Here is a 25268-nt window from a genome sequence, read left to right as displayed (position 1 = left end):
ATACCATTTGCCCAGGTACTCACGTGCAAATGCACAAATGTGCACACATGCACAGGAGAGCTCCGAAGATCAGCTGGGTCACTGGAATTCTGCATATGCGCACCAGAGACCTGAACACCAGATGGGACGCGCATGCATGCACAGCTGCAGGTGAGTTGGGCAATAGCTCGCATACCCGGAAAAATGGCTCTGCTTGACACCTCGGGCACACGTGCCATAGGTTCACCATCACGGGTTTAGATTCTTCCTATGCCACAAGGATACATAAATTTCTAGAAAGGATGATTGTTTTGTTTGCTCTCCACTTTTTGAAGTCATTACTCCATATAGTATCTGGCAGAGGTGGTATTCAGCCGGTTTGGACCATTTCGGGCAAACCGGTATCTCCGATGATCAACTGGCCCTGCCCTATCCTGTCCTTTATTTCCTGCTTTCTAGTTCATCAGAATCGCACGGCACAGCTGATTCCCGCTGCCCCCCCCCCCCCCGTTCTACTTACCGTTGCTGACTTGGAAGGTAAGCAGCTGAGCTTCTAAATGCTTCATTTTCGCTCACCAAACCGGTTGTTAAAAGATTTGAATCCCGCCACTGGTATCTGGTCACAACAACTTCATCACCCAGCAAGTTCTCCATGAGATGTTCCTACTCAATGATTTATACACTCCAGTTTCTGTCTCATGTGTTTTTTCCCTGTTTGTATCTCATTTCCTGTATTCCTTTATTTAGTTGATTTTTATCCCACTTCTTTTATTGTTTATATGTAACTCAAGGCAGAGAACATACCCCGTTTCCTCCTTCTATTTTCCCCACAACAAGAATCCTGTGTGGTGTGCTGGACTAAGAGAGAGAGAATGGCCCAAAGTCACTCATACTGGCTTTCAGGTCTAAAGCAGGATTTGAACTCACAGTCTCCTGGTTCCTAGGCCAGCACCTTAACCATTAGACCAAACAGGGTCTATATACCTCAGGCAACATGAGTCTGTAAACATACAGATTGGGGATGAGATGAAGGAGTCTGATGCATCTGAAAAGTACCAAGTTGACTGAAGCTTGGAGTACATATATTTTTTTGCAGGCAACTATTTTTTTTAACTGTTTTGTCGTTGCTTCTTACCTTCAAGGCAGTTTACTTGAACTTAAAATCAGTAAAATACAAACTCACATCAGAAGAACGGCATTTAACATGGACAGCAGTAATCCAATTACACCCTGTTAAATGATAGCTGTAGATTCAATTAAACTACTGTGTACTAAGTCCGCTGAGAGCTCAGGTTTACTCAGGAATTAGTGATGCCCATCACAGAGACATGGAAAAAGCATACATGTATTTGATTTTCTTTCAGAGAACAGTTCTCAAAAGCTATTTTTAAACCCTTACAAAGCAAGTCAGGCGTCCTATCATTATGATGGATGCTTGCAGAGTCAGCCAGATATTTAAGACTGGATTTGGCATTTTTCTCCACTTATCGACTCCTTCCCAAGGAAACTGAGATAGGCAGATATTGTTGGTTAATGGTGTCAAAGGTATTCTTGCAGGATATAAGATCAGCGGTGGGCTGCAACCGGTTTAACAACCAGTTTGATGAGTGCATTCTTTGCACGCGCCTAACACGCTTGCACGCAGCATTCAAAATACAGCAACTTGAAATCAGCTATGCCGTGCAAATCAGCTGAGCCAGAAAAAAGGAAATATAGGACAGGATAGGGGGGGCAGGTGGGCGGGGCTAACTAATCATCAGAACTACCAGTTCGCCCGAACCGGTCTGAACCTGCTGAATTCCACCCCTGTATAACATGTAATCCCACTTTGGATTTGAAAGTGGGTGGTGGCTCAGCAGACTAAGTCTGTCTGTTATTAACACAGCTGCTTGCAATTACTGCAAGTTCAAGTCCCACCAGGCCCAAGGTTGACTCAGCCTTCCATCCTTTTTAAGGTAGGTAAAATGAGGATCCAGATTGTTGGGGGCAATAAAAGTTGACTTTGTATATAAATATACAAATGGATGAAGACTATTGCTTAACACTGTATAAGCCGCCCTGAGTCTTCGGAGAAGGGCGGGATATAAATTCAAAAAAAAAAAGTGCTTTTTTTCAATACAAATGATATTCAAATAGTGCTCCAGATGTTTTGGGATTGCAGCCAAGGCCCCTATTACTATTGGTACTGTGTTCACTTTCTTTTGCTGCAGTCATTCTAGTTTGAACAGATTGACAGCAGGTTCTGACAGGTTCTGGAGAACCGATAGCGGAAATTTTGAAAAGTTCAGAGAACCGACAAATACCACCTCTGGATGGCCCCAGAGTGAGGTGGGAATGGAGATTTTGCAGTATCCTTCCCCTGCCACTCTCATCAAGCCACACCCATCAAGCCACACCACGCCCACAAAGCCATGCCCACAGAACTGGTAGCAAAAAAAAAAATTGAATTTCACCACTGATGAATATCACAATAAAATCAAATGTAAAACACTGCAATAAAATGAGCACAATTAGAATCAGTATCAGAATCAACCTCATTAAAAACAACCTACAGTTAAAAGCTTGGCAAAAGAGACGTTTTACCCTTATCCTTAATACTGGGTGTGAATGGTATGAAATATTATTATTATTATTATTATTATTATTATTATTATTATTATTATTATTATTATTTATTATATTTGTATACTGCCCATCTCCCGAAGGACTCAGGGCGGTTCACAGCCAATAAAACAACAGAAAACATATAATACATATAAAACAGCAAAAAGAATAGACAATTAAATTCAATTGATGCCTTAAAACTTTTAAATACAAATTTAAAACCCATTTAAACCCCTGATTTAAAAAGCCCAATTTAAAACTACGTTCAAGCTAGTCCTGCTCTTCGAAACAGCAACGTCTTCAACTCGCGGTGGAAGGACCTGAGATCGGGGAGTTGACGAAGCCCCAGAGGGAGCTCGTTCCAGAGGGTAGGGGCCCCCACAGAGAAGGCCCTCCCCCTGGAGGTCACCAGCTGACATTGTTTAGCTGACAGTATCCGGAGGAGGCCCTCTCTGTGAGAGCGCACTGGTCAGTGAGAGGCTAATGGTGGCAGTAGGCGGTCCCGTAAATATCCCGGCCCTAGGCCATGGAGCGTTTTAAAGGTGATAACAAGTACCTTGAAGTGAACCCGGAAGACCACCGGGAGCCAGTGCAGATTACGCAGGAGGGGTGTTACACGGGAGCCACAAGGTGCTCCCTCTATCACCCGCGCAGCCGCATTCTGGACCAGTTGGAGTCTCCGGGTACCCTTCAAGGGGAGCCCCATGTAAAGAGCATTACAGTAGTCCAGGCGGGATGTAACAAGGGCATGAGCGACCGTGCATAAGGAAGCCTGATCCAGAAAGGGGCGTAACTGGCGTATCAGGCGAACCTGATGAAAAGCTCCCCTGGCGACAGCCATCATATGATCTTCTAAAGACAGCCGTTCATCCAGGAGGACGCCCAGATTACGGGCCCTTTCCGTGGGGGCCAATAGTTCGCAAATATACCTTTGATTTGTAAGTATATGACCTAAAGGACATAGAAGAGTGTCGATTTGGGAGGATCCCCAGATGGTTTAATATCTTCTACTTTCTTGGGGTACAGAATCTGGGGGCCACAGGCAGCCCTTGGAAAAAGGGGGGGGAAATCATTCTTTGTTTTTCAGATCCATAGCAGGCAGCGCCACTGAAATTTAGTGGCAAACCACTGAGTATCAGGAGTGGGATTTTCCATGGTTTTATTTTTTAAAGTGTTAGATTTAGACTGGAAATTGAATAAGACAAGAGATGTGAGACTATTGCCTTATACACTGTAAGCCGCCCTGAGTCTTCGGAGAAGGGCGGGGTATAAATGTAAACAAAAAAACAAAAAAAAAAATGTGGGAGGCAGAGTGGAGGAAACAGGCAGAAAATTTTAGTCTGCCTAGTGTCTCCCTAGTGTCATCCTCAGCTCACTGGTGTGGTTTGATGCAGGGGCGGGTTTCAAAACCTGTCACTATTGGTTAGCTCATGGGTGCGTGCGCACACGTGCAATACTTCTGCGCATGCACAGAAGTGTCGAGGCAGGTGGGCGGAGCCTCACACGGCCGCTACTGGTTCACCCGATCCAGGATGAACCAGTAGCAACCCACCACTGGTTCATGCCATAAAAGTATTTATTTTATTTTATTTTTAGTCGTGTAAAAATAAAAAGTGTGACCATTAGTTAGCCCGTCTCTCCAAGTAGACCTCAACATACAACCATTCATTCAGGGACCGTTCAAAGCTACACTGAAAATAGTGATTTACCTGGCTATCCTCGTACGTCCGACTGTTGCAGCATCTCCGTGCTCATGTGATTAAAATTCAGGTACTTGACAACCTGCATTTATTAATGATAACTGCAGCATTGTGGGGGTGATGTGATTGTCTTTTCTGACCTAACCTTTGCAGAAGCAAGAAACAGACTCCCCGCAGAGAAAAACCCCTCTTTATTTACCCATTGGGAATTAACTGCATTCACCAACAGAAAGTCCAGGCAAGAGCCCTGCAAGGAGTTAACTGAAACAATAGTCCTTATCAGCTCATTGTGATAAATGCAAGGATGTGAGCTCCCAGCCTGGAGGAATTGACGAACCTCAGTTCTGGCGAGGCAGTTTTTGTTGCACAAAACACGCAAGCAGCAAACTTTCTAGAAATGCGAACGGTTGACTGCGACAACCAAACCATTCCCCTTTCCTCCTATTTATTCCCCAGCTAGGGAGGGCCCAGTCAGCATCCATGTTTGTTTTGCTTCCCGAGCCGGCTCATTCACCTCTCCTATCTGCTCTGCCAGCTGTTCCTTCTCCTCCTCACTCATCTCTGACTCCAAAGGCAGCTGCCTCTCTGGCTGGGAAATGCCAGGGACAGCCCTGGCTCTATCTCTGTATCCGATGCTGGGCATCCATCAAAGCCTTTCCCAGGCTCCAGAATTGGCCCAAGATCTTCCCCAACCTCCTCATCATCCGAATCTGCCGCCAGCTCCACTGGAAGCTGGCGGGCCACAACATTGCCATTTGTGACCTTTCTAGCCAGCTTGCAACAAGCAAAGTCAATGAGGGAAGCTGGAATGGCTTTTAATGACTGTGTGATTCCCTTAACAACTGCAGTAATTCACTTAACAACCATGGCAAACAAAGGCTGTAATATTGGGCGCAACTCATTTAATAACTGCCTTGCTTAGCAATGAAAATTCTGGTTCCAATTGTATCTGTAAGTTGAGGACTCCATTAGGAAACTTCTCAGATTCAGGTTTATCTTAAACATAAAGAATGTGTAAACCAGGAGAGTCGGGGGTACGTCATTACATATCCACAGTCAGCCTCCAGACCACAGATTGATTTACACAGCAGTTATTTGTCCCAATCTGCCTTTATATCTGCACACCAGCATTAGGTTAAAGTACATAAAAAGCCGCCAAGGCATTTAAAATTGGTTTTGTTATCTTTATCCGCAGCTCCGTGGCTTTGTTGCTACAAAATCAGGTTTCAAATAAGAGGATAAAATGATATATTGTTTTTTATTTTGTTATGCATTTATTCCAGCTTGGAATCTATTAGGATGGAGCGAGGACCGTAATGTTTTTAAAATGCGTGTCCTTTTTCTTGTACTTGTTCCCTGGTATTACTAATATTTATTTGCTTGCATTCCATCTCTCTTCCAGTCCTCAATTTTTTTCCCCCACAACAATTCTAAGCAGCGGTGAAATGCACTTACTTTCGCTACCGGTTCGGAAATGTGCATGCGCAGAGGGTTAAAAATGGAACATAATGACATCCTGGTGGGTGGGCGCAGCCTCCCACCACCAGTCCTATCGGTTCACGCGTGTCGTGTCCCACTCCTCCACTGACGACCGAGTCAGGGAAATCTGAATCAGGCGTGCCTCTGCAGCTCTGCCAAAGTCCTAGCAAAGTTCTCAAGGCAGGCAGGAGACCAGAAAGTGACTTCAGCAAGATATGTTAGACTTTGCCTGACTCAGAGAATGCCAGAAAGCAGATCCTTTATATAGGCCATGGGGTGTGGCTCCATGACTCAGCACTTATCCAGGCCTGCCCCTCCCTTCCTTCTGTCGCCGCCACCTATCAATTCTTCTGAAGCGAGGGTCACTCCAGTCTGCAGCTGTTGGCAATTGACCTTCCTCAGGCTCACATGCTGTGGGGGAGGGGGAGGGGTCTAGTTGCTCCGTTTGCCTGGGCATGGAGCCAGAGCTGGGGGCTAGAGGTACTTCTTCCTCCTCAGCCTGTCTGGGCATGGAGCCAGGGCTGGGGCCAGGAGGCATACTAGGACATTCCTCAGCATTCGGAAGCAGATAAGAAGGCCCCGGCTGTGGTGAAAGCGGGCGAGACACAACAACGCGATCCGGATAGATCTGGCCAGATTTCCCTGCTGATTCTAAGTCAGTAACTTGCTCTCGGTGTGAGAGTCATTTCTGCTGATTGGCTTTAGACCCCCTTGCCTGTTGAATGGCTGGCTTGGGAACAGGCTGAGACCTGGGGGGACCTGGCAGGATGGGTAGGGAAGCGTTGCAGCATCCCCACCATCGGTCGTAAGGTTGAATAATGGCGAGAACACTGCAATGGCTGTAACTTTGAAACCAGCTCTTGGGTACCTTTTGGGAGATTCTGTCATAACTTTGAACTGTCACTAAGCAATTGGTCATAAATCGAGGACTAACTGTACCAGTAGATTCCAAACAGGAGGGACAATGTCTCACATACAGACAGTCCTTAACTTATGACTGTTCATTTAATTATGGTTCGAAATAACATCCTAGCAAAAAGTGCTTTACGACCTCAAAGTTACAACTTTCGCATCATGCTCCAATCGCGCGATTAAAATCTGAGTGCTTGAAAACTGTCTGGCATTTACAATGGTGGCAGTGCCTTGTGGTCACATCACAATGATTTGCAATCTTCTGAGCTGGGTTCTAACATAGAACATAGAATAATAGAGTTGGAAGGGACCTTGGAGGTCTTCTAATCCAACCCTCTGCTTGAGCAGGAGACCTTATAACATTCTGGGCAAAGAGCAGTTCAATCTCTTCTAGAAAACCTCCTGCGATGGAGCACCCACAACTTCTGAAGGCAAGTTGTTCCATTGGTTGATTGCTCTCATCGTTAAGAAATTTCTCCTCAGTTCTAGGTTGCTTTTCTCTTTGGTTAGTGTCCTATCCATTGTTTCTCATCTTCCCTTTTGTTGCTTTGGAAAACAATTTGACCCCTTCATCTTTGTAGGAATCCCCCAAATATTGGAACACTGCTATCGGATGAGTTAGATTTCATCACTTCATCCCAAGTCTGTATGACTACAAAGCATGTTGTCTGAGGTATATAGAGCCTGTTTGTCTAATGCAGGGGTCTGCAAACTTGACTCTTTTAAGACTTGTGGACTTCAACTCCCAGAGTTCCTTAGCCAGCAAAGCTGTCTGAGGAACTCTGGGACTTGAAATCCACAAGTCTTAAAAGAGCCAAGTTTGCAGACCCCTGGTCTAGTGGTTAAGGTGCTGGTCTACCTAGGAACAAGGATACTGTGAATTCTAATACCACTTTAGATGTCAACCCTGAAGCTGGCCTGACTAAAGCCATTTTAACTGCTTCAGTGTTACACACTGGAGCTAAGAGATAGGGAGGGGGGATTTGAGATAGAGGAGATTTTGTAGCCAAAACAAAATACTTTATCTTGGGAACCAAGGACATTCTCATACCTGGGCGGAGGAAGGCAGAATGATGCTGGCCAGTTGTCAGACCTCATGATGATTGGACCATGTGACCGATTGTTTTGAAAAAGTAGAAAAAGTTTTACTTTTAATTAGGTGAAAACCACAGGAGTTTTCAGAGCCAGTTTTCACCAGATAGGTGCCAATATGATATTTCCAAGAAAAGTATGCCTCAGAGTCTTGCTTGCCATGGATTTATTACTTGGAACCCTGACATTAGACGTGAAAGCAAGCTGGGTGAATTTGCTTAATGACCATGATGAAATAGTTAATAAAATTGTGTCTGGTCACGTGATGACTCACTTAACAATTGTTTTGCTTAGCAATGGAAATTTGGGTCTCAATTGTGATCGTCAGTTGAGGATTACCTGTATCCAGTGTACATCTTTTTCCCACCTCTTAATGGTTGGAAACCATGATTAATTTCCAGGAATTATGGTCAAATGAGGGTCCTTATGAGTTGCCAAGTGCCTGTAAGAGCTGAAGTTGCTCACCTCAAGAACAAAAGTATGGCTTCCACAATCAAAAACTTTCTGGAGGAACCTGCTTGCAAAAGCCTCTCGTACACCTGTGAAAGACGTCACTAATCAAATCCTTCATTTAAGGATAGTTCAGTTTTCTGAACCATCTGTGCACAGGGAAGCACATCCACAAGGTTTTTACATTCACATCGACGACAGAGAACCTCTTTATCCCCTTCATTTGTAGCTGTCAAAGCTCTTTAGCTTTAACAAATACAGTGACGAGTTGACATTGCGGCATTCTCTAATATTGCCTTCAAAAACCATTTCTTCCCCTCAGGCGTAGTGTTATTTATTGCTTGCCTCAACTTCTGACACTTGCTTTTCATCTGTGTGAGGGTTTGGGGGTGCTGCAGGAATGGACGACTTCTACCGTTTGTGGCTGGCGTCTTTGATTTATTTCCAAGATGAAGGAGCATGATTAACTATGTAGCTGTAGAGATGCACGATCACACCGCTGCACCATACAGCATGAATAGAAATGTTGTTGGTTGAATAGCAAATGAGCACAATTTCACGATACAAAGGTGGCTGTCGTGTCCCACTCCTCCTCTGACGGCCGGGTCTGAGAAGCCTGTATCAAGCGTGGCCACGAAGCCTCTGCAGCTTTGCCAAATTCCTGTCAGAGTTCTCAGGACAGGCAGGAATCCAAGATGCGACTTCAGCAACCAGATTAGACTTTGCCTGACTCAAGGAATGCCAGAAAGCAGATCCTTTATATAGGCCATGGGGTGTGGCTCCATGACTCAGCACTTATCCAGGCCTGCCCCTCCCTTCCTTTTGCTGATGTCGCCTCTCCATTCTCCGGAAACGGGGATCTGTCCATGTTTTGTCAGCTGCCGGCAATTCTAGCTCTTGGCTGGCTTCTTGCTCACACGCTGTGGGGGGGAGGTTTATTTGCTCAGTCTGTCCAGGCATGTGCCAGGGCTGGGGGTTGGAGGCATGCCAGGCCATTCTTCTTCACTATCAGTCTCTGGCTCAGATAACAGGAGATGGGAGGGGCCCAGCTGCAGAGAGGGGGCTGGGCGAGGCACAACAGTGGCCTTGAATTATAGCAGATCTACAATTCAACAATAATTATTCCATAAAAGCACGTAAAGAGAAAGAGGGAAAGGAATCTGGGGTGGCCCAAACCAAAGATAAGCGAGCACTGAAGAATAAGTCAAAACTAAGTGACAAACTAGGATAGAGAATTGAAGAAGAAGTCAAACATTGAGACTGTGGAATATACTACAGGTAGTTCCCAAATAACAACAGTTTGTTTAATGACAGTTCAAAGTTATAACTCCATTGAAAAAAAGTGATTTATGACTTTTCACACTGTTGCAGCATCCTCTTAGCCACACGCTCAAAATTTGGATGCTTGACAACTGATTCATATATAAGATGTCCCAAAGGTGTTTTTTTCAAGAGGCAGCAGGCCTCTTGAAAAAAAGCACCTTTGGGACAACCATGGCCTGAATGACTAAAAATCCCCATAGACATATATATGATGGTTGCAGTGTCCCAGGATCATGTGATCACATTTTGCAATTTTTTGGCAAGCCAAATCAATGGGGAAGTCAGATTTGCCTAACAATTTGCTTAAGTTATCAACTTAACAACTGCACCAATACACTTAACTGTCAGGGTTCCAACAGATGCCGTAATTAAATCATGAGTCTCAAGCCAAGTTTCAAAAGAAATCCAGTTATTTATTAGGAGCTTCATGTCCGCACGTTCCCAAGTGAAGCCAGCTCTGACCCTACATAATTTAATAATAATAATAATAATAATAATAATAATTTAATTTATAGACCGCCCTTCTCCCGAAGGACTCAGGGCAGTTTACAGCCACTATAAAAACAAAAAACAACACATACAATGCTAAAAACAACCCTTAAAAAACTTATTCAAATGGCCAACTTAGAATACAGTATCAACCCTATAAAATTAAGAATTTAAAACCCATATTTAAAAATTCAAGCCAGTCCAGCAAGGCGGAATAGATAGGTTTTAAGTTCGTGGCGAAAGGTCCTGAGGTCAAGTAGTTGTCGAAGTCCAGGGGGAAGTTCGTTCCACAGGGTAGGAGCCGCCACAGAGAAGGCCCTCCCCCTGGGGGCCGCCAGTCAACATTGCTTGGCTGACGGCACCCTAAGGATCGCTCTCCAATAGCGACGGCGTACCCCCAAAATCTGATGTGCCCCCCCCTTCCGCCATATCTGCCTCTCCCACTTACCGTATTGATAACACAACCCTGATAAACTGAGACGAAACCCTCCCCCGCCACCTTCGGACCTGTTAAATTACCACCGCGAACACTTGCTGGACTTGGCTCTCTACCCGACAAGTTCCCCCCCCCCCATCCTCCCCCCCAACCCAGACCCGTCAATTCCCATCCTCCCCTTAAAATTCCCATTAAGACTCCCCTTAAAAAAATGATTAAAACAGTTTGTTAAAAATCCCCTAAGCCTCCTATTTTTATGCTCCAATTATGACCCTGTTTCCCCCCCTCCCCCCAGGGTGTGTCATCAATCACATTTGCCAACAGAGCAATTTCACTGGTTGTAGAAGTCACTCCCCTTTGGCTGCTGTAGGTAACTCTGGGATACAGCCTTGAGAGAGATAAGCGTGGAATGTGCATCTGTCTTTGGCTGCCGTGCCATTTCACCGGTTCCCCCCACCCCCCCGGCCTATGGCAACTCGAGAGCAGGATGCTTTGCGAATTGACATTAACAACTGTGGAAGGAAAGGTTGCAAAATGGGGCAAAACTCAGTTAACAAATGCCTCACTTGGCAACATAAATTTGGGGCTCAGTTGTGGTCCTAAGTCAAGGACTACCTGCATAGAGTTGAAGAAGAAGTCAAACATCAAGACCAAATTATAGAATATACTGCAGCACAGAAAGACAGAAGGAAAAACTTTCGTACTAATCCTTGCCCAAGAAGGGGTAAACAGAAAAAAAATCCATGCAAGATTATTTCAGTATGTGATTAATGTGGTGGGGTCACTATATGCATAGAGATGGAAAGATTTGACTTTATGCTCTATGGAGGAATAATTGGTGAACTTGACAGATTTTGCTGAAATTGATAACTTGACTTCTTCGATTAGAGAAAAGCCATTATCTATATTTTTTGGCAACTCTTCTGGACTTTTTATGTCAAAATGAAAAAAAAATGAGCTTGTGATTTATGGCTCTGAGGATTGGATAGGACAGCTTATTAAAAAAAATAGTAATATGATACAACTCTAAAGTTTTCTACTTAAAACAGCTATGAAGAATATCCAAAGCTACTGCTTAATATCTTTTTTTTAAATTTTTCTTCAATCTTTTTTCCCTTTCTTATATTTTTTTGCTTTTTCTTTGATTTTTTTTCTTTTTTAATCCTTACTTTGCATCAATTTGCACTGATTTTTTTTAAAAAAAGTTTTAAAAATTAAGTTTTAATATGTCTGTCTGTCTGTCTGTCTGTCTGTATAAAAACACCCTTGTCCAGGGAAGGTCTATCTCAGGGATGTCCAAACTTGGCCCCTTGAAGAGTGGTGGACTTCAACTCCCAGAATTCCCCAGCCAGCAACTTGCTCATATTTATAGCTCACGCAGGCTGGGGAATTCTGGGAGTTGATGTCCACCACTCTTCAAGGGGCCAAGTTTGGACACCCCTGGTCTATCTGAATCATAAGGGGCGTGCATAAGCGCACAAACGTGCCTACCGTTCCTGTCCTATTGTTTTTCTTTTCTTCTTTCTATATATATGCTTATACCTCCTTATATTTACTAATATATGTTTATATACAATATAATCTTTTGTATGATTCCTACATATATTGTTGTGACAAAATAAAATAAATAAATAAAATAAAATAAAGTTCAGTGAGAAAAAGCCACCTACAGTTCAAGGAACGTACCACAAGATGGCGCTGGAACAGGAATTCGTTTTAATTTAATTTAGTTTTATCTTATGTAGAGTATAATAGGCTGTTTGGCTGGCTGCTGCTTACTACAGTGTGCTGTGTGGAATTCCTACTAGCAATTACAAGGAAACAAAAATAATAAGCAGAAAGTTGTAAGTTGGTGTGTGCTCCTGTAGGAAGTTAGCACTCACCCCTCTCCTTGGAAAATGAGATATTTTAGGAAATATTACAAGGGCAGAATATTTCCCCTAAAAGGGAGGCATAAATTCAGCCCCCCCCCCTTTGTTAATGGGCCATTAAGGCCTGGGCCTGTCTATTCTACGTAACAAAGATCTATCTCCTTCAAGAAGAACCATAGTAAGAATTGCCCAAAGCCCCTTTCATTACATCATCACCCAGCAAGAGTCAACCAAGCTTGGGACTCAGGACAGCCTACAGAGTTGCCCCTGCATGGCCCCATGGGAGTCTGACAACCAATCAAAACATAAGCTCAAATTAAAAAGCCTAGAGAAGGTATAAAACTCAGGCACTCTCAGCATTTCTTCCCCCCTTTTTTTTGTCTTCACCCAAGATCTTCAAGGCATGTGATCCTGTCCACCATTAAAACCATCTTCCCAAGCAGCCACCATGTTTCCAGTGGGACTGAACCAGTAGTGGGTTTAAATTTAGTTTGCTACCGGTTTGCTCGTGCTGGGGTGAACCGGTAGCAACCCACCACTGAACTGAACCCAGAAGGATATTTCTTCCAATACTCCTATGACCTATTCTTCAAGCAAGCAACTGGTGTGGCTTCTTGGAATATCAACCAGGGCAGTGGGTGAACCGTAATGTTAAAAAAGAGCAATATGGAGAAAGTGAGTGAGCAGCAGCAATATTTAATAATAATAATAATAATAATAATAATAATAATAATAATAATAATAATAATAATAATAATAATAATAATAATAATAATAATAATAATAATATTTTAATTTGTATACCGCCCTTCTCCCGAAGGACTCAGGGCGGTTAACAGCCAAATAAAAATGACAGTCAATAAATACAATACAAATAAAACAATAACTAAAAAACTTATTCAAAATTTGGCCCAGATTTAAAATACATTTAAAACCCTAAAAAACCAATTAAAAATTAAAAACCCATAATAACATCTAAAAATTCTAAGCCATTTCTTTTCTTTAGGTGACAAACCCCCTTGAGTTTTCCCTGCTCTTCCTGGCCTCTAAGTTAAATCCACTGGCCTCTAAGTTAAACTTAGAATTTACACTGTGAATGATTTTTAATGAACTCTGTAACTCTGGAATTCCAAACTAGTATTCATTTATTTCCGGCTGGCTGGCGAATTCGGGCAGGGGTGGGTTCTACTTACCTTTACTACTGGTTCGCAGCGGGACATGCGCAGAAGCTTCCTGGTGGCATCGGGGTCGGTGGGCGGAGCCTCTCCCCCCAGTTTTACTACCGGTTCGTAAGAACCGGGGGCAACCCACCACTGAATTTAGGGAATTAAAGTCCACACAACTTAAAGTTGCCACCGTTGTAAAATAACAATTTCGTATCTTTATCTCCCCGCCCACCCTTTTCTCAGGCAATTCAGAATGAATAACTACAGAAGCCGTGAAATAAAATCAGAGCACGTTTTAAACCCTCCTAATAGAAACAAAATAAATAAAAACAGCAGGAAACCAGATTCTTTAAATGCGTAGATAAGCGCCATTTCTTTCACTGCCGCAAATAAAAACGGGTGTTACTAAAAGTCACTCTCTTCGTGTAACTCAAGTCATACCAAGATTTCCTTAATGAGATCTCATTTACGTCACCTAGCATCAACTGAAGACCATACCTTTCGATCTACGTGATCCTTTTTAACCGTTTTTCCAAACGTTGCTTTCAGATTTACCCAACCCAAGGAAAACCTTTGATGAAATTCTCAAAGAGAAGGCACAGAGTTCTCACACTGAACGTCAAATATAAAATAAAAATAGACAAAGGGGTATGAGAGAGCATCCTCTCTTGGACATTTATGTTTCCATCAGTCTGCAAATGCCTCTAACGTACAATGTTTTCAGTAAAACCAAGGAAAAGATAGCAATAGCAATAGCACTTAGATTTATATACCAATTCGTAGTGCTTTACAACCCTCCCTAAGCGGGTTACAGAGTCAGCCTATTGCCCCCAACAATCTGGGTCCTCATTTTACTGACCTCTGAAGAATGGAAGGCTGAGTCAACCTTGAGCTCATCAGGATCGAACTTCTGGCAGTGAGCAGAGTCAGCCTGCAATACTGCCTTCTAACCACTGCGCCACCACGGCTCTAAAAAATTAAAAGATATCCCACAAAATGCTTTTCATAGACCTATTCAGATCTGTGCGGGCAGCCAACTTTCTTCACAGCCTTGCAATAAACATACAAGCTAAAACAAATATCTCTACAAATAGTTCTCGACTTAGAACCATTTATTTGGTGACCATTCAAAGTTACAGAGCTACTGTAACTTATGAACATTGCAGCATTCCCCATGGTCACATGATCAGCATAAGGGCACTTGGCATCCAGCATATATTTACAATGATTGCACTGTCCTGGGGTCATGTGATCACCTTTTGCAACTTTTGCAATTGGTTTCCGACAAGCAAAGTCAATGGGGGGAAATGGATTCACTTAATGATCGCATGAGTCATTTAACAACTGAAGTGATTCACCTAACAACTATGGCAAAAAGTGGTAAAATTGGGCGCACCTCTCTTAAAAATCGCTTTACTTGGCAATAGAAATATTTAATTCTTACAATTGTGGTTATAAGTTGAGGACTACCTCTACTAAAACTCTGAGAATGAAAATGAATAGAATAAAATAAAATAACAGAGTTGGAAGGGACCTTGGAGGTCTTCTAGTCCAACCCCCTGCTTAGGCAGGAAACCCTACACCATTTGAGACAAATGGTTGTCCAATCTCTTCTTTAAAACTTCCAGTGTTGGATCACCCACAACTTCTGAAGGCAAGTTATTCCACCGATTAATTGTTCTAACTGTCAGGAAATTTCTCCTTAGTTCTAGGTTGCTTCTCTCCTTGATTAGTTTCCACCCATTGCTTCTTGTCCTGCCCTCAAGTGCTGTGGAGAATAGCTTGACTCCCTCTTCTTTGTGGCAGCCCCTGAGATATCAGAACACTGCTGTCATGTCACCCCTAGTCCTTCTTTTCATCAAACTAGACATACCAACTTCCAGCAATCATTCTTTACATGTTTTAGCCTCCAGTCCCCTAATCATCTTTGTTGTTCTTCGCTGCACTCTTTCTACAGTCTTGGCATCTTTTTTACATCATGGTGACCAAAACTGGATGCAGTTTTCCAAGTGTGGCCTTACCAAGGCATTATAAAGTATTAAGACTTCATGTGATAATATGTGAAGTAGAATGAAGTAGAAGTGAATGAGAAAGAGGCAGGCATCTCTTTTGAAGCTTTTGGAAAGCTGGATCATTTTCACTCCAGTATAATAAGGACAATACAAGAAACCTACTGTAGGAAGTTAGCAGCCACCCCTCTCCTAGAAGAATGAAATATTTTAGAAAATATTAAAAAAGGGTAGAATATTATATTTCTCTGGATGAGAAATGGAGAAACATGTTTTAAGCTGTTCCTGCAGCTTCCTGCCTCCCCCCACCTTTGTCAATAGGCCAGAGATAGAAACTCATTCCACCCCACCTTTGTCAATGGGTCAAAGACAGAAACTCATTCTCCCCACCTTTGTCAATGGGACCATCATCTGCAACACAATAGGACCCATCTAGCAACAGAAACTCACCACATGGCACCTGGGAAGATTACATCAGCCAGCAAGGCTAGCTAAGATCCCCACCTCTTGGGAGTCTGACAACCAATCAGGATACTCTTCCTGTACCCCAGGAAGTTCAAAGCTCAGAGAAAGCATAAAGCCAGGGCGCGCTCAGCACCTCACTCTTTTTCTGTTCAGGAACTCGAAGCATGTGAACCTGTCCACCATTAAACCATCTTTCCAAGCAGTCTCCATGTTTCCAGTGTCTTTTTCCCCACTTGGAACTGAACCCAGATGGACATTTCTTCCAACTCTATATTAAGTATGTTCTAGTCATATTCTAGACCAGGGATCTCCTTGTTTGGCAACTTGAAGACTTGTGGACTTCAACTCCCAGAATTCCTCAGTCAGCCACAATATGGCTGGCTGAGGAATTCTGGAAGTTGAAGTCCACAAGTCTTCAAGTTGCCAAACATGGAGAACCCCACCCGTTTCCCCAGACTGTCATTTCCTTTACACTCCTAGCACATACTCAATGGCAACCTGCAACCTGCACAGCATGTCCTTATCACTTCAACAGTAGCACATTTGAGGTAAGGGAAGAGACAGACACCTGTAGGAAGTTAGCACCTACCCCTCTCCTAGAAGAATGAAATATTTTAGGAAATATTAAAAAGGCAGAATATTATATTTCTCCGGATGAGAAATGGAAAAGCATGATTTAAAGACAAAACAGTTTCCTGCCCCCCCCCCACTTTTGTCAATGGGTCATTAAGGCCTGAGCCTGTCTATTCTACATAATAAAGACCTAGTTCCTTCTAGCAGAGCCATAATAGGAATTGCCGAAAGCTCCTTCATTACATCATCACCCAGCAAGGCTCAAGCCGGTTTAGCTCACGCTGGTAAAGCCTGTTATTAAGAACACAGTAGCCTGCAATTACTGCAGGTTCGAGCCCGGCCCAAGGTTGACTCAGCCTTCCATCCTTTATAAGGTAGGTAAAATGAGGACCCAGATTGTTGGGGGGGCAATAAGTTGACTTTGTAAAAATATACAAATAGAATGAGACTATTGCCTTATACACTGTAAGCCGCCCTGAGTCTTCGGAGAAGGGCGGGGTATAAATGTAAAAAAAAAAAAAAAAGCAGCAAACTTGGACTCAGGGCAGCCTACAGAGTTATCCCTGCATGGCCCCATGGGAGTCTGACATCTAATCAGAGTGCATTTCTTGCATAGATGCGGGAGGTCCCGTGGCGGGCCCCAAGAGAGTATAAAACCAAGGGACTCTCAGCATCTTGGCCCTTTTTTTTCTTCACCCAACATCTTGAAGCATGCAATCGCCCTTTTCTGCCAGGAACTCAAGCCATGTGAGCCTGTCCACCGTTAAACCACCTTTCCAAGCAGTCTCCATGTTTCCAGTGTCTTTTTCCCCACTTGGAACTGAACCCAGAAGGACATTTCTTCCAATAACCTGTGTCCGTTAGAAGCCACCACGACATCATGCGAATCACAGCGTCAATACAGAAATAATGCAATGTACCAACTTTGAGTCATTTAGTGATAACACGGCTGGTAGAAGAAGCCTTTGAGGTAATCACTTGACAAATCAACTGTGACTTTAAATATACATGAAAAACCCCTTGCCACTAACCTGCCAGAATATGCTGTCAATTGTATTGCCCAAAAAGCCATCCCGCCCTTCTGAGGAGACCAGTTTAGGCCCAAGGATCGTCATGAATTCATCAAAATCAACTTGACCATCTCCTAGAAAGGAAGAGGAGAGAGAGAGAAAGAAAAAAAATGGGTGTAAGAGAAGGCGAAAAAAAACCAAAAGCAGAGAATTCTGAGAAACGATGCTGAAGCTTCAGTGGCCATCTTGGATTGCTCACCAGAGATTTCCGACATTAATTGTACCGCAAATTATTTTGTTGTGTGGAGGAGAGACATTTTTTTTTTTATTCTTCCAAATAAAGGAGAAGATCACAGCAGAGTACAAGACGCAGATGAAAATCACACCAAGTAAAACACGCTCAGGAAAGAAGAAAAAAAGCCAATAATGTAAAGCAAAGCAAACTGAAGCCAATTAAAACAGAGCTATTAAAGCGAGAAATAAAGAAAACAGACCATTCAGCTAAAAGACTGATCAAAAGACTGAGCTCGACTTGTGAATATTTATGGAGGAAGTTTCCAGCCGGGCAGCTACTTACACAATACCACAAATGTGTTGTTGATTTGTGGCAAACTTTAGGGAATAGGCGGCGTGGTGCTCCATGGCTGGTTTTCTCTTTTTTTTTAAAGGCAGGTTTAATTAAAAGGAAGGAAATAGAGGGAAAGTGCAGAACAAAGCACCCAAGCACCTTTATTCAGAACAGATTCCCTGGTCTCATTTGATTAGAAAATAAACACGTTCAGAGGACGCTTTCTGCTGCTTAGCTTAGAAGCATTTTCATCGAACTGTGGGGCGGGGGAGGAAAAGAAGTTAAGGAAACTCATAGAACAGAACAGAATAGAATTCTTTATTGGCCAAGTGTGATTGGACACACAAGGAATTTGTCTTGGTGCATCGGCTCTCAGTGTACATAAAAAGACAAGATACCTTCATCAAGGTACAACACTTAGAACACTTAATGATAGTCATAGGGTAAAAATTTAACACTTAATGATACAACACCTAATGATAGTCATAGGCTACAAATAAGCAATCAGGAAACTATCAATATCAGTATAAATCATAGGCTACAAGCAGCAAAGTTACAGTCATAAGTGGAAGAAGATGGGTGATGGGAACGATGATAAGATTAATAATAGTCCAGATTTAGTAAATACTTTGACAGTGTGGTGGGAATTAGTTGTTAAGCAGAGTGATGGCATTCAGGAAAAAACTCTGTCTAGCTGTTTTGGTGTGTAGTGCTCTATAGCGTTGTTTTGAGGGTAGGAGTTGAAACAGTTTATGTCCAGGATGTGAGAGCTCTGTACATATTTTCTCAGACCTCCTTTTGATTCGTGCAGTATACAGGTCCTCTATGGAAGGCAGGTTGGTAGCCATTGTTTTTTGACATTTTTCTTCTGCCCAGGGGATGTTTCAGGGCTACCAGATCGGGGGCACTCAATATGTTCACCAGATAGCTGCAAAGAATTACTCAAAATTCTTAACTCGAGTGGTTGTCTGAATCCCTGCAGCCCAAATACCAGAGTTCTAGTGTTTTGTTTTGTTTTGTTTATTTATTTTGTCAAGCATCCATTAGATAACAGATATAAGTATAAACTTAACTATGAATACATGAAAAAGGACACGAGAAGAAAGGGACATAAGGACAAGGATGACTGAGAATCTCCGTAGATTATTACCTTGTAATGTAATTCAGAAGGGGGAAGGCAAAAGAGAGACACGAAAGGTGGAGAACGATAGAATCAAAATTTTAAGAAGGTGGTGTAGCTCAAAGAAGTGCTATGAGAAAGTTTTTATTTTTTATTTTATTTATTTATTTATTTCATCAAGCATGTATTTTATGACAGATACAAGTGTAAACATAATTATAAATACATGTAAAGGATACAAATAAAAGAAAACATTAGGAGAGGGACAGTGGGCACGCTGGTGCACTTATGCACACCCCTTACAGACCTCTTAGGAATGGGGTGAGGTCAACAGTAGACAGTTTAAGGTTAAAGTTTTGGGGGTTTTGGGAAGAAACTACAGAGTCAGGTAGTGCATTCCAGGCACTGACCACTCTGTTACTGAAGTCATATTTTCTGCAATCGAGTTTGGAGCGGTTTACCATAGGTTTGTATCTATTATGTGCTCATGTTGTGGTTGAATCTGAAGTATTCATTGACAGGTAGGACATTGTAGCAGATAATTTTATGTACTACGCTTAGGTCAGACCGAAGACAGTGGAGTTCTAAATTGTCTAAACCCAAACTTTCAAATTTGGTGGCATAAGATATTTTGTTGCAGGCAGAGGAGTGGCGGACGCTTCTCGTGAAATATCTCTGGACTTGTTTGATTGTATTAATGTCTGATATGCAGTGCGGGTTCCAGACAGATGAGCTGTATTCAAGAATTGATCTAGCAAGAATTTATGAGTAGTCACACCTCATCATGGCAGCCATTTTATGCACCAGCAAGCTTCCACAACATTTTTTGTAACTGGTCAGGAGAGGGCCTCAAAATACCAATTTTGGTCAATGGACTCCCTCATGTTTGCCCGCCAAGGCATTTATATTTTGAGAGACTCATATCTTATTTATTTCTGTGCTACCTATATCTCTCTATAGTAATTCTGGGCAACTTGCAATAGAATAAAAGCAAGAGTATAAAAATATTAATACGGTACAAATATTGCAAATATTAACAGAGAGTGGATAGAGTAGGAACCAGTACGTGAGCAGGATGGAGGTGGGGGGTCTTCTTTCTTAGTTCATTGACCACCTCCATTGTAGAATGCCCCCACTGAGGACCCAGGGCAATTGGCAGAGCCTGGTTTTGAGATGCTTTCAGAAGTCCAGAAGGATCAGGGATGATCTCACCTCCAGGGGAATGATGTTCCTAGATGTTTGTGTGGACACAGCAGAAAAGGCCCTTCTCCTGGATCCCATCAACCAATCTTCTTTGACCAATAGGGTTAACGGCAGGCCCCTTCTGCCAGAGTAAAAGGCCAATCCCATTGGGATGAAATGATTCCTCAAGTAGCCTGGACCCATGCCATGAAGAGGTTAAAGGCAGGGGTGAAATGCTACCAGTTCACTCCAGTTCAGGCAAACCGGTAGTAAAAATAGCTACCAGTTCAGTCAAAATGGTAGTTAAATTACCAATTTGGGCGAACCGGTAGTTTAAAAAAGCTACTGGTTCCTCCGAACCGGTATTTCCGATGATTAGCTGTGTGGCAGGGTTTAGCTTTGCTAGAAAGCAGGAAATTCTGATTTCTAGCAAAGCTAAATCATGCGGCACAGCTGATCCCACACTTGCTGTTCTACCTACCTTCCGAAGCCTCCTTTTGGCATGTACTGCGTATACGCACCATGCGCACCAAGCAGGGTTCTGCTTACCTTTACTAACGGTTCACATCGTGCCCGTGCATGAAGCTTCTGCGCATGAGCAGATCACTTTTGATGATGTTCGGGTCAGTGGGCAGAGCCTCCCACCAATTTTACTACCCATTCTATAGAAGTGCACACCTGACACACGGCCCGCATGCGCAGCCAGCGAACCGGTAGCAAACCAGTTCAGATTTCACCACTTGTTAAATGTGATAATTAACACCTTGAACAAGACCCAGAAACAAACTTTCAACCAAGTGCAGCACTCATTGGAAGATGTCCATGGAGATTCTCAGTCATCTAGGTCACGGTTGTTCCAAAGGTACTTCTTCAAGAGGCAACTGGATTTTCTTGTTTTTCTTTGAAGACGTTTCATTTCTCATCCAAGAAGCTTCTTCAGCGCTGACTGGATGGTAGGGAATGGAAGAAAGCATCCAGTCAGAGCTGAAGAAGCTTCTTGGATGAGAAGTGAAATGTCTTCAAAGAAAAACAAGAAAGTCCAGTTGCCTCTTGAAAAAGCTTTTTTGGAAGAGCTGCGCAGCCCTAACTTTTTATTTCTATCTCACCTCTCTATTCAGTCTGAGCATTTCAGGTGGCTAGGAGGTGGAGAATAAATAAAAGCAAAATAAAAATGACATACATTAAAATCACAGCAAACTCAGCTATTAAAAACCTGGCAAAAGAGATGCTCTTAGGTTGCTCTTCTTAGGGGACAGAAAATAAGGTCAAACACATGTTCTCAAAGGAATTCATTCCATGGTTTGGAAGTGAAGCAGGAGATGGCCTCTTAGCCATGTTCCAAAAAAGCCATCTTCTAACAATAGCTTCATCTTCACAAGGGTTTGTCCAACAGCTTCTACTAGCCAAATAATTCAACACAGAGGAAGATGTTTGGTAGATGGTCAGGCACTAAGCCAGACCCCCAAGATTAATACCAAGATTTTCATTTGGATGTTATAAAAATATCTGCAATATTAAAACAGGGTGGGAGGGAAGGGCTTTCAATAGAAAAATGCATCATGATTCTTTTGAATGCAGCAAGCAGTTCATAGTTGTGCCCTTGTCAATGGACATACTGCCAAGGGCATATAAAGACCATACAATAATGCAAATGCATACTTTATAATGTAAGGATTTATTTCTGTGGTGTGAAAAGGGACGCATACCCAAGATAGTAAACCATCTCACAATATTCAAGAGATGCAGTTGAAATGAACCTATCCATATCTTTAGATGATCCACGTTTAGATGGATGGCCATCTCAGGTTGATAAGTGGCAAAAGCGTCCTTCACATTGTCAAATATCATTGCATTCTCTTTACCTTTCAGCCATTCTTCATCTTCCTTTTTTTTATATGACATTAAAGTAACCCACCCTGTGAATTAAAGTTTGAAGTGTATTGAATAGGGCTGGTTCATCAAACGTTGTTCTGATCATGTATTTTAAATTCTCCAAAATATACCATGATCAATATTTGAAAGCTAAATTGAAAATGTAGTTGTTGAAAATTTAACATAACATAACATAACATCAGAGTTGGAAGGGACCTTGGAGGCCTTCTAGTCCAACCCCCTGCCCAGGCAGGAAACCCTACACCATCTCAGTCAGATGGTTATCCAACATTTTCTTAAAAATTTCCAGTGTTGGAGCATTCACAACTTCTGAAGGCAAGTCGTTCCACTTATTAATTGTTCTAACTGTCAGGAAATTTCTCCTTAGTTCTAAGTTGCTTCTTTCTTTGATCAGTTTCCACCCATTGCTTCTTGTTCTACCCTCAGGTGCTTTGGTGAACAGCCTGACTCCCTCTTCTTTGTGGCAGCCCCTAAGATATTGGAACACAGCTATCATGTCTCCCCTAGTCCTTCTTTTTGTTAAACTAGACATACCCAGTTCCTGCAACCGTTCTTCATATGTTTTATCCTCCAGTCCCCTAATCATCTTTGTTGCTCTTCTCTGCACTCTTTCTAGAGTCTCAACATCTTTTTTACATCGTGGCGACCAAAACTGAATGCAATATTCCAAGTGTGGCCTTACCAAGGCATTATAAAGTGGCACCCACGTGATCTTGATTCTATCCCTCTGTTTATGCAGCCCAGAACTGTGTTGGCTTTTTTAACAGCTGCTGCACACTGCTGGCTCATATCTAAATGGTTATCCACTAGGACTCCAAGATCCCTCTCACAGGTACTACTATTGAGCAAGGTACCACATATATGGTACTGGTGCATTTTGTTTTTTTTGGCCTAAATGTAGAACCTTACTTTTTTCACTGTTGAATTTCATTTTGTTAGATAGCGCCCAATGTTCAAGTCTGTCAAGATCTTTCTGTAACTTGAGCCTATCTTCTGGAGTGTTGGCTATTCCTGCCAGCTTGGTGTCATCTGCAAATTTGATGAGTTCCCCATCTATCCCCTCGTCCAAGTCATTGATGAAGATGTTGAAGAGTACTGGGCCTAAAACAGAGCCTTGGGGTACTCCACTGCATACTTCCCTCCATGTGGATGTAGTTCCGTTGAGGACTACACGTTGAGTGCGGTTGGTCAGCCAGTTACGAATCCATCTGGTGGTGGTGCTGTCTAACCCACATTTTTCTACTTTATCTAGTAGTAGGTTATGGTCTACTTTATCAAATGCTTTACTGAAGTCCAAGTAAATTATATCGACAGCATTCCTCTGGTCTACTAATTTTGTCATTTTGTCAAAGAATGCGATAAGATTAGTTAATTAGTTAAGATTTAGGTAATTTGAGAGAAAAATCTATTATGTGTAAAAAAAAAAAAGAGAACCTAATTAAGAGAAATTTTCACTTGAAACAAACCCTGTATATTTCCAGAACCCTAGAATAATCAGTTGAATTATTTACATATTATTTATATGACTGTAACTTGTTGCTGGCAATCCTTATGATTTATATTGATATATTGACCATCAATTGTGTTGTAAATGTTGTACCTTGATGAACGTATCTTTTCTTTTATGTACACTGAGAGCATATACACCAAGAGCTTTAACCAAAAACTTTCTACTATTGACCTCACCCCATTCCTAAGAGGACCATAAGGGGCGTGCATAAGCGCACAAACGTGCCTACCGTTCCTGTCCTATTGTTTTTCTTTTCTTTTTCCTATATATATATATATATATGCTTATACCTTTATATACTATATAACCTTTCTGTATGATAGTTACATATATTGTTGTGACAAAATAAATAAATAAAAAATAAAAATAAAAAGATAAATTCCTTGTGTGTCCAATCACACTTGGCCAATAAAAATTCTATTCTATTCTATTCTAAATAATAGATCTCTTTCCAGAGAGTTCGTTTTAGTTTTTGTTCCATTTTTTTTTAGAATTTAGGGAATGTACAAAATATTTTGCATTCAAAACACCTCACTGTTTTGAGCTTGACAGAGTTGCTTTGAATGCAATTGAAAATGAACAATTTTGATCATTCAAGAAGCATTCAGCATCCAAAATGATTGAAGGAGCCTATTTTTGTGTGAAACAGTTGTCTTGCACTCAGAATGATTGTTTTGAGCTGGAAAAGCGGCATTTCGAATTTAAACAGGTTGCATGTTCAAAACCTAATACATAGCTTTTAAAAAACAAATGAAGGAGGCTCGTGTGTTAAGCTATTGTTCTAAATTCCAACAGAAGAATCACATTAAAGAGCTGGACCATAAACTGGCCATAAGCAGCAAGGAAAAAAGTAAATTAAATATGTCAAGAAGATTGCTAATGCATTCTGTTCCTAGCTATTACAAACCATGAAGAATTAGGCACAAAAATTATTACCAAAAAAAAGAAGTTCTTGTTAAAGAAACACTCCAGCAAAATGCGCCATTTCTCCAAAGTCATGCTGCCTTAATGGAGCAACCTGCAGTGGAACACTTCCATTTCTTATCCTGATAATTTGAAAATATGAACCTGTCCTGAGCGGCTTTTGTTATGGTCTTTTATATTCCTCTCCCATTATGGCTGAAAGCAGTAATTTACAACATTTTGGGGTCAGTAGAACCTACTGTTTCAATATAGGTAGTCTTTATTTGGGAGTCAGTTTAGCATAGCACTGAGGGAAGACACCCCTCTCCTAGAAGAATAAAATATTTTGAGGAATATTAAAAAGGCAGAATATTATATTTCCCTGGATGAGAAATGGAGAAACATGTTTTTTTAAGAGGGAGAAAGCAGCCCCCACCTTTCTTAATAGCCCTCAGCAGATGTCAGCATTTATGAAAGAAAGAAAGAGATAGCTAGCTCTATTCATAAACAAATACCCTCACCCAAGATCCAACA

General features: G+C 42.0%; 1 protein-coding gene across 1 annotated transcript in view; it reads right to left on the bottom strand.

Moving 5' to 3' along the window:
- CALN1 (calneuron 1) overlaps window positions 1–25268 on the bottom strand; it is a 242558-nt gene that overhangs the window by 50380 nt on the left and 166910 nt on the right. The window contains exon 4 of the mRNA XM_058164287.1: window positions 17580–17692. Within this exon, the coding sequence (XP_058020270.1) occupies window positions 17580–17692 (113 nt within the window). The remainder of the gene's footprint in view (window positions 1–17579; window positions 17693–25268) is intronic.

This window comes from Ahaetulla prasina, chromosome 1 (assembly GCF_028640845.1).
Source record: "Ahaetulla prasina isolate Xishuangbanna chromosome 1, ASM2864084v1, whole genome shotgun sequence".
Lineage (NCBI taxonomy): Eukaryota > Metazoa > Chordata > Lepidosauria > Squamata > Colubridae > Ahaetulla > Ahaetulla prasina.
The sequence above is the reverse complement of the archived record's forward strand: the minus strand, read 5'-3'. Positions and strand labels throughout refer to the sequence as shown.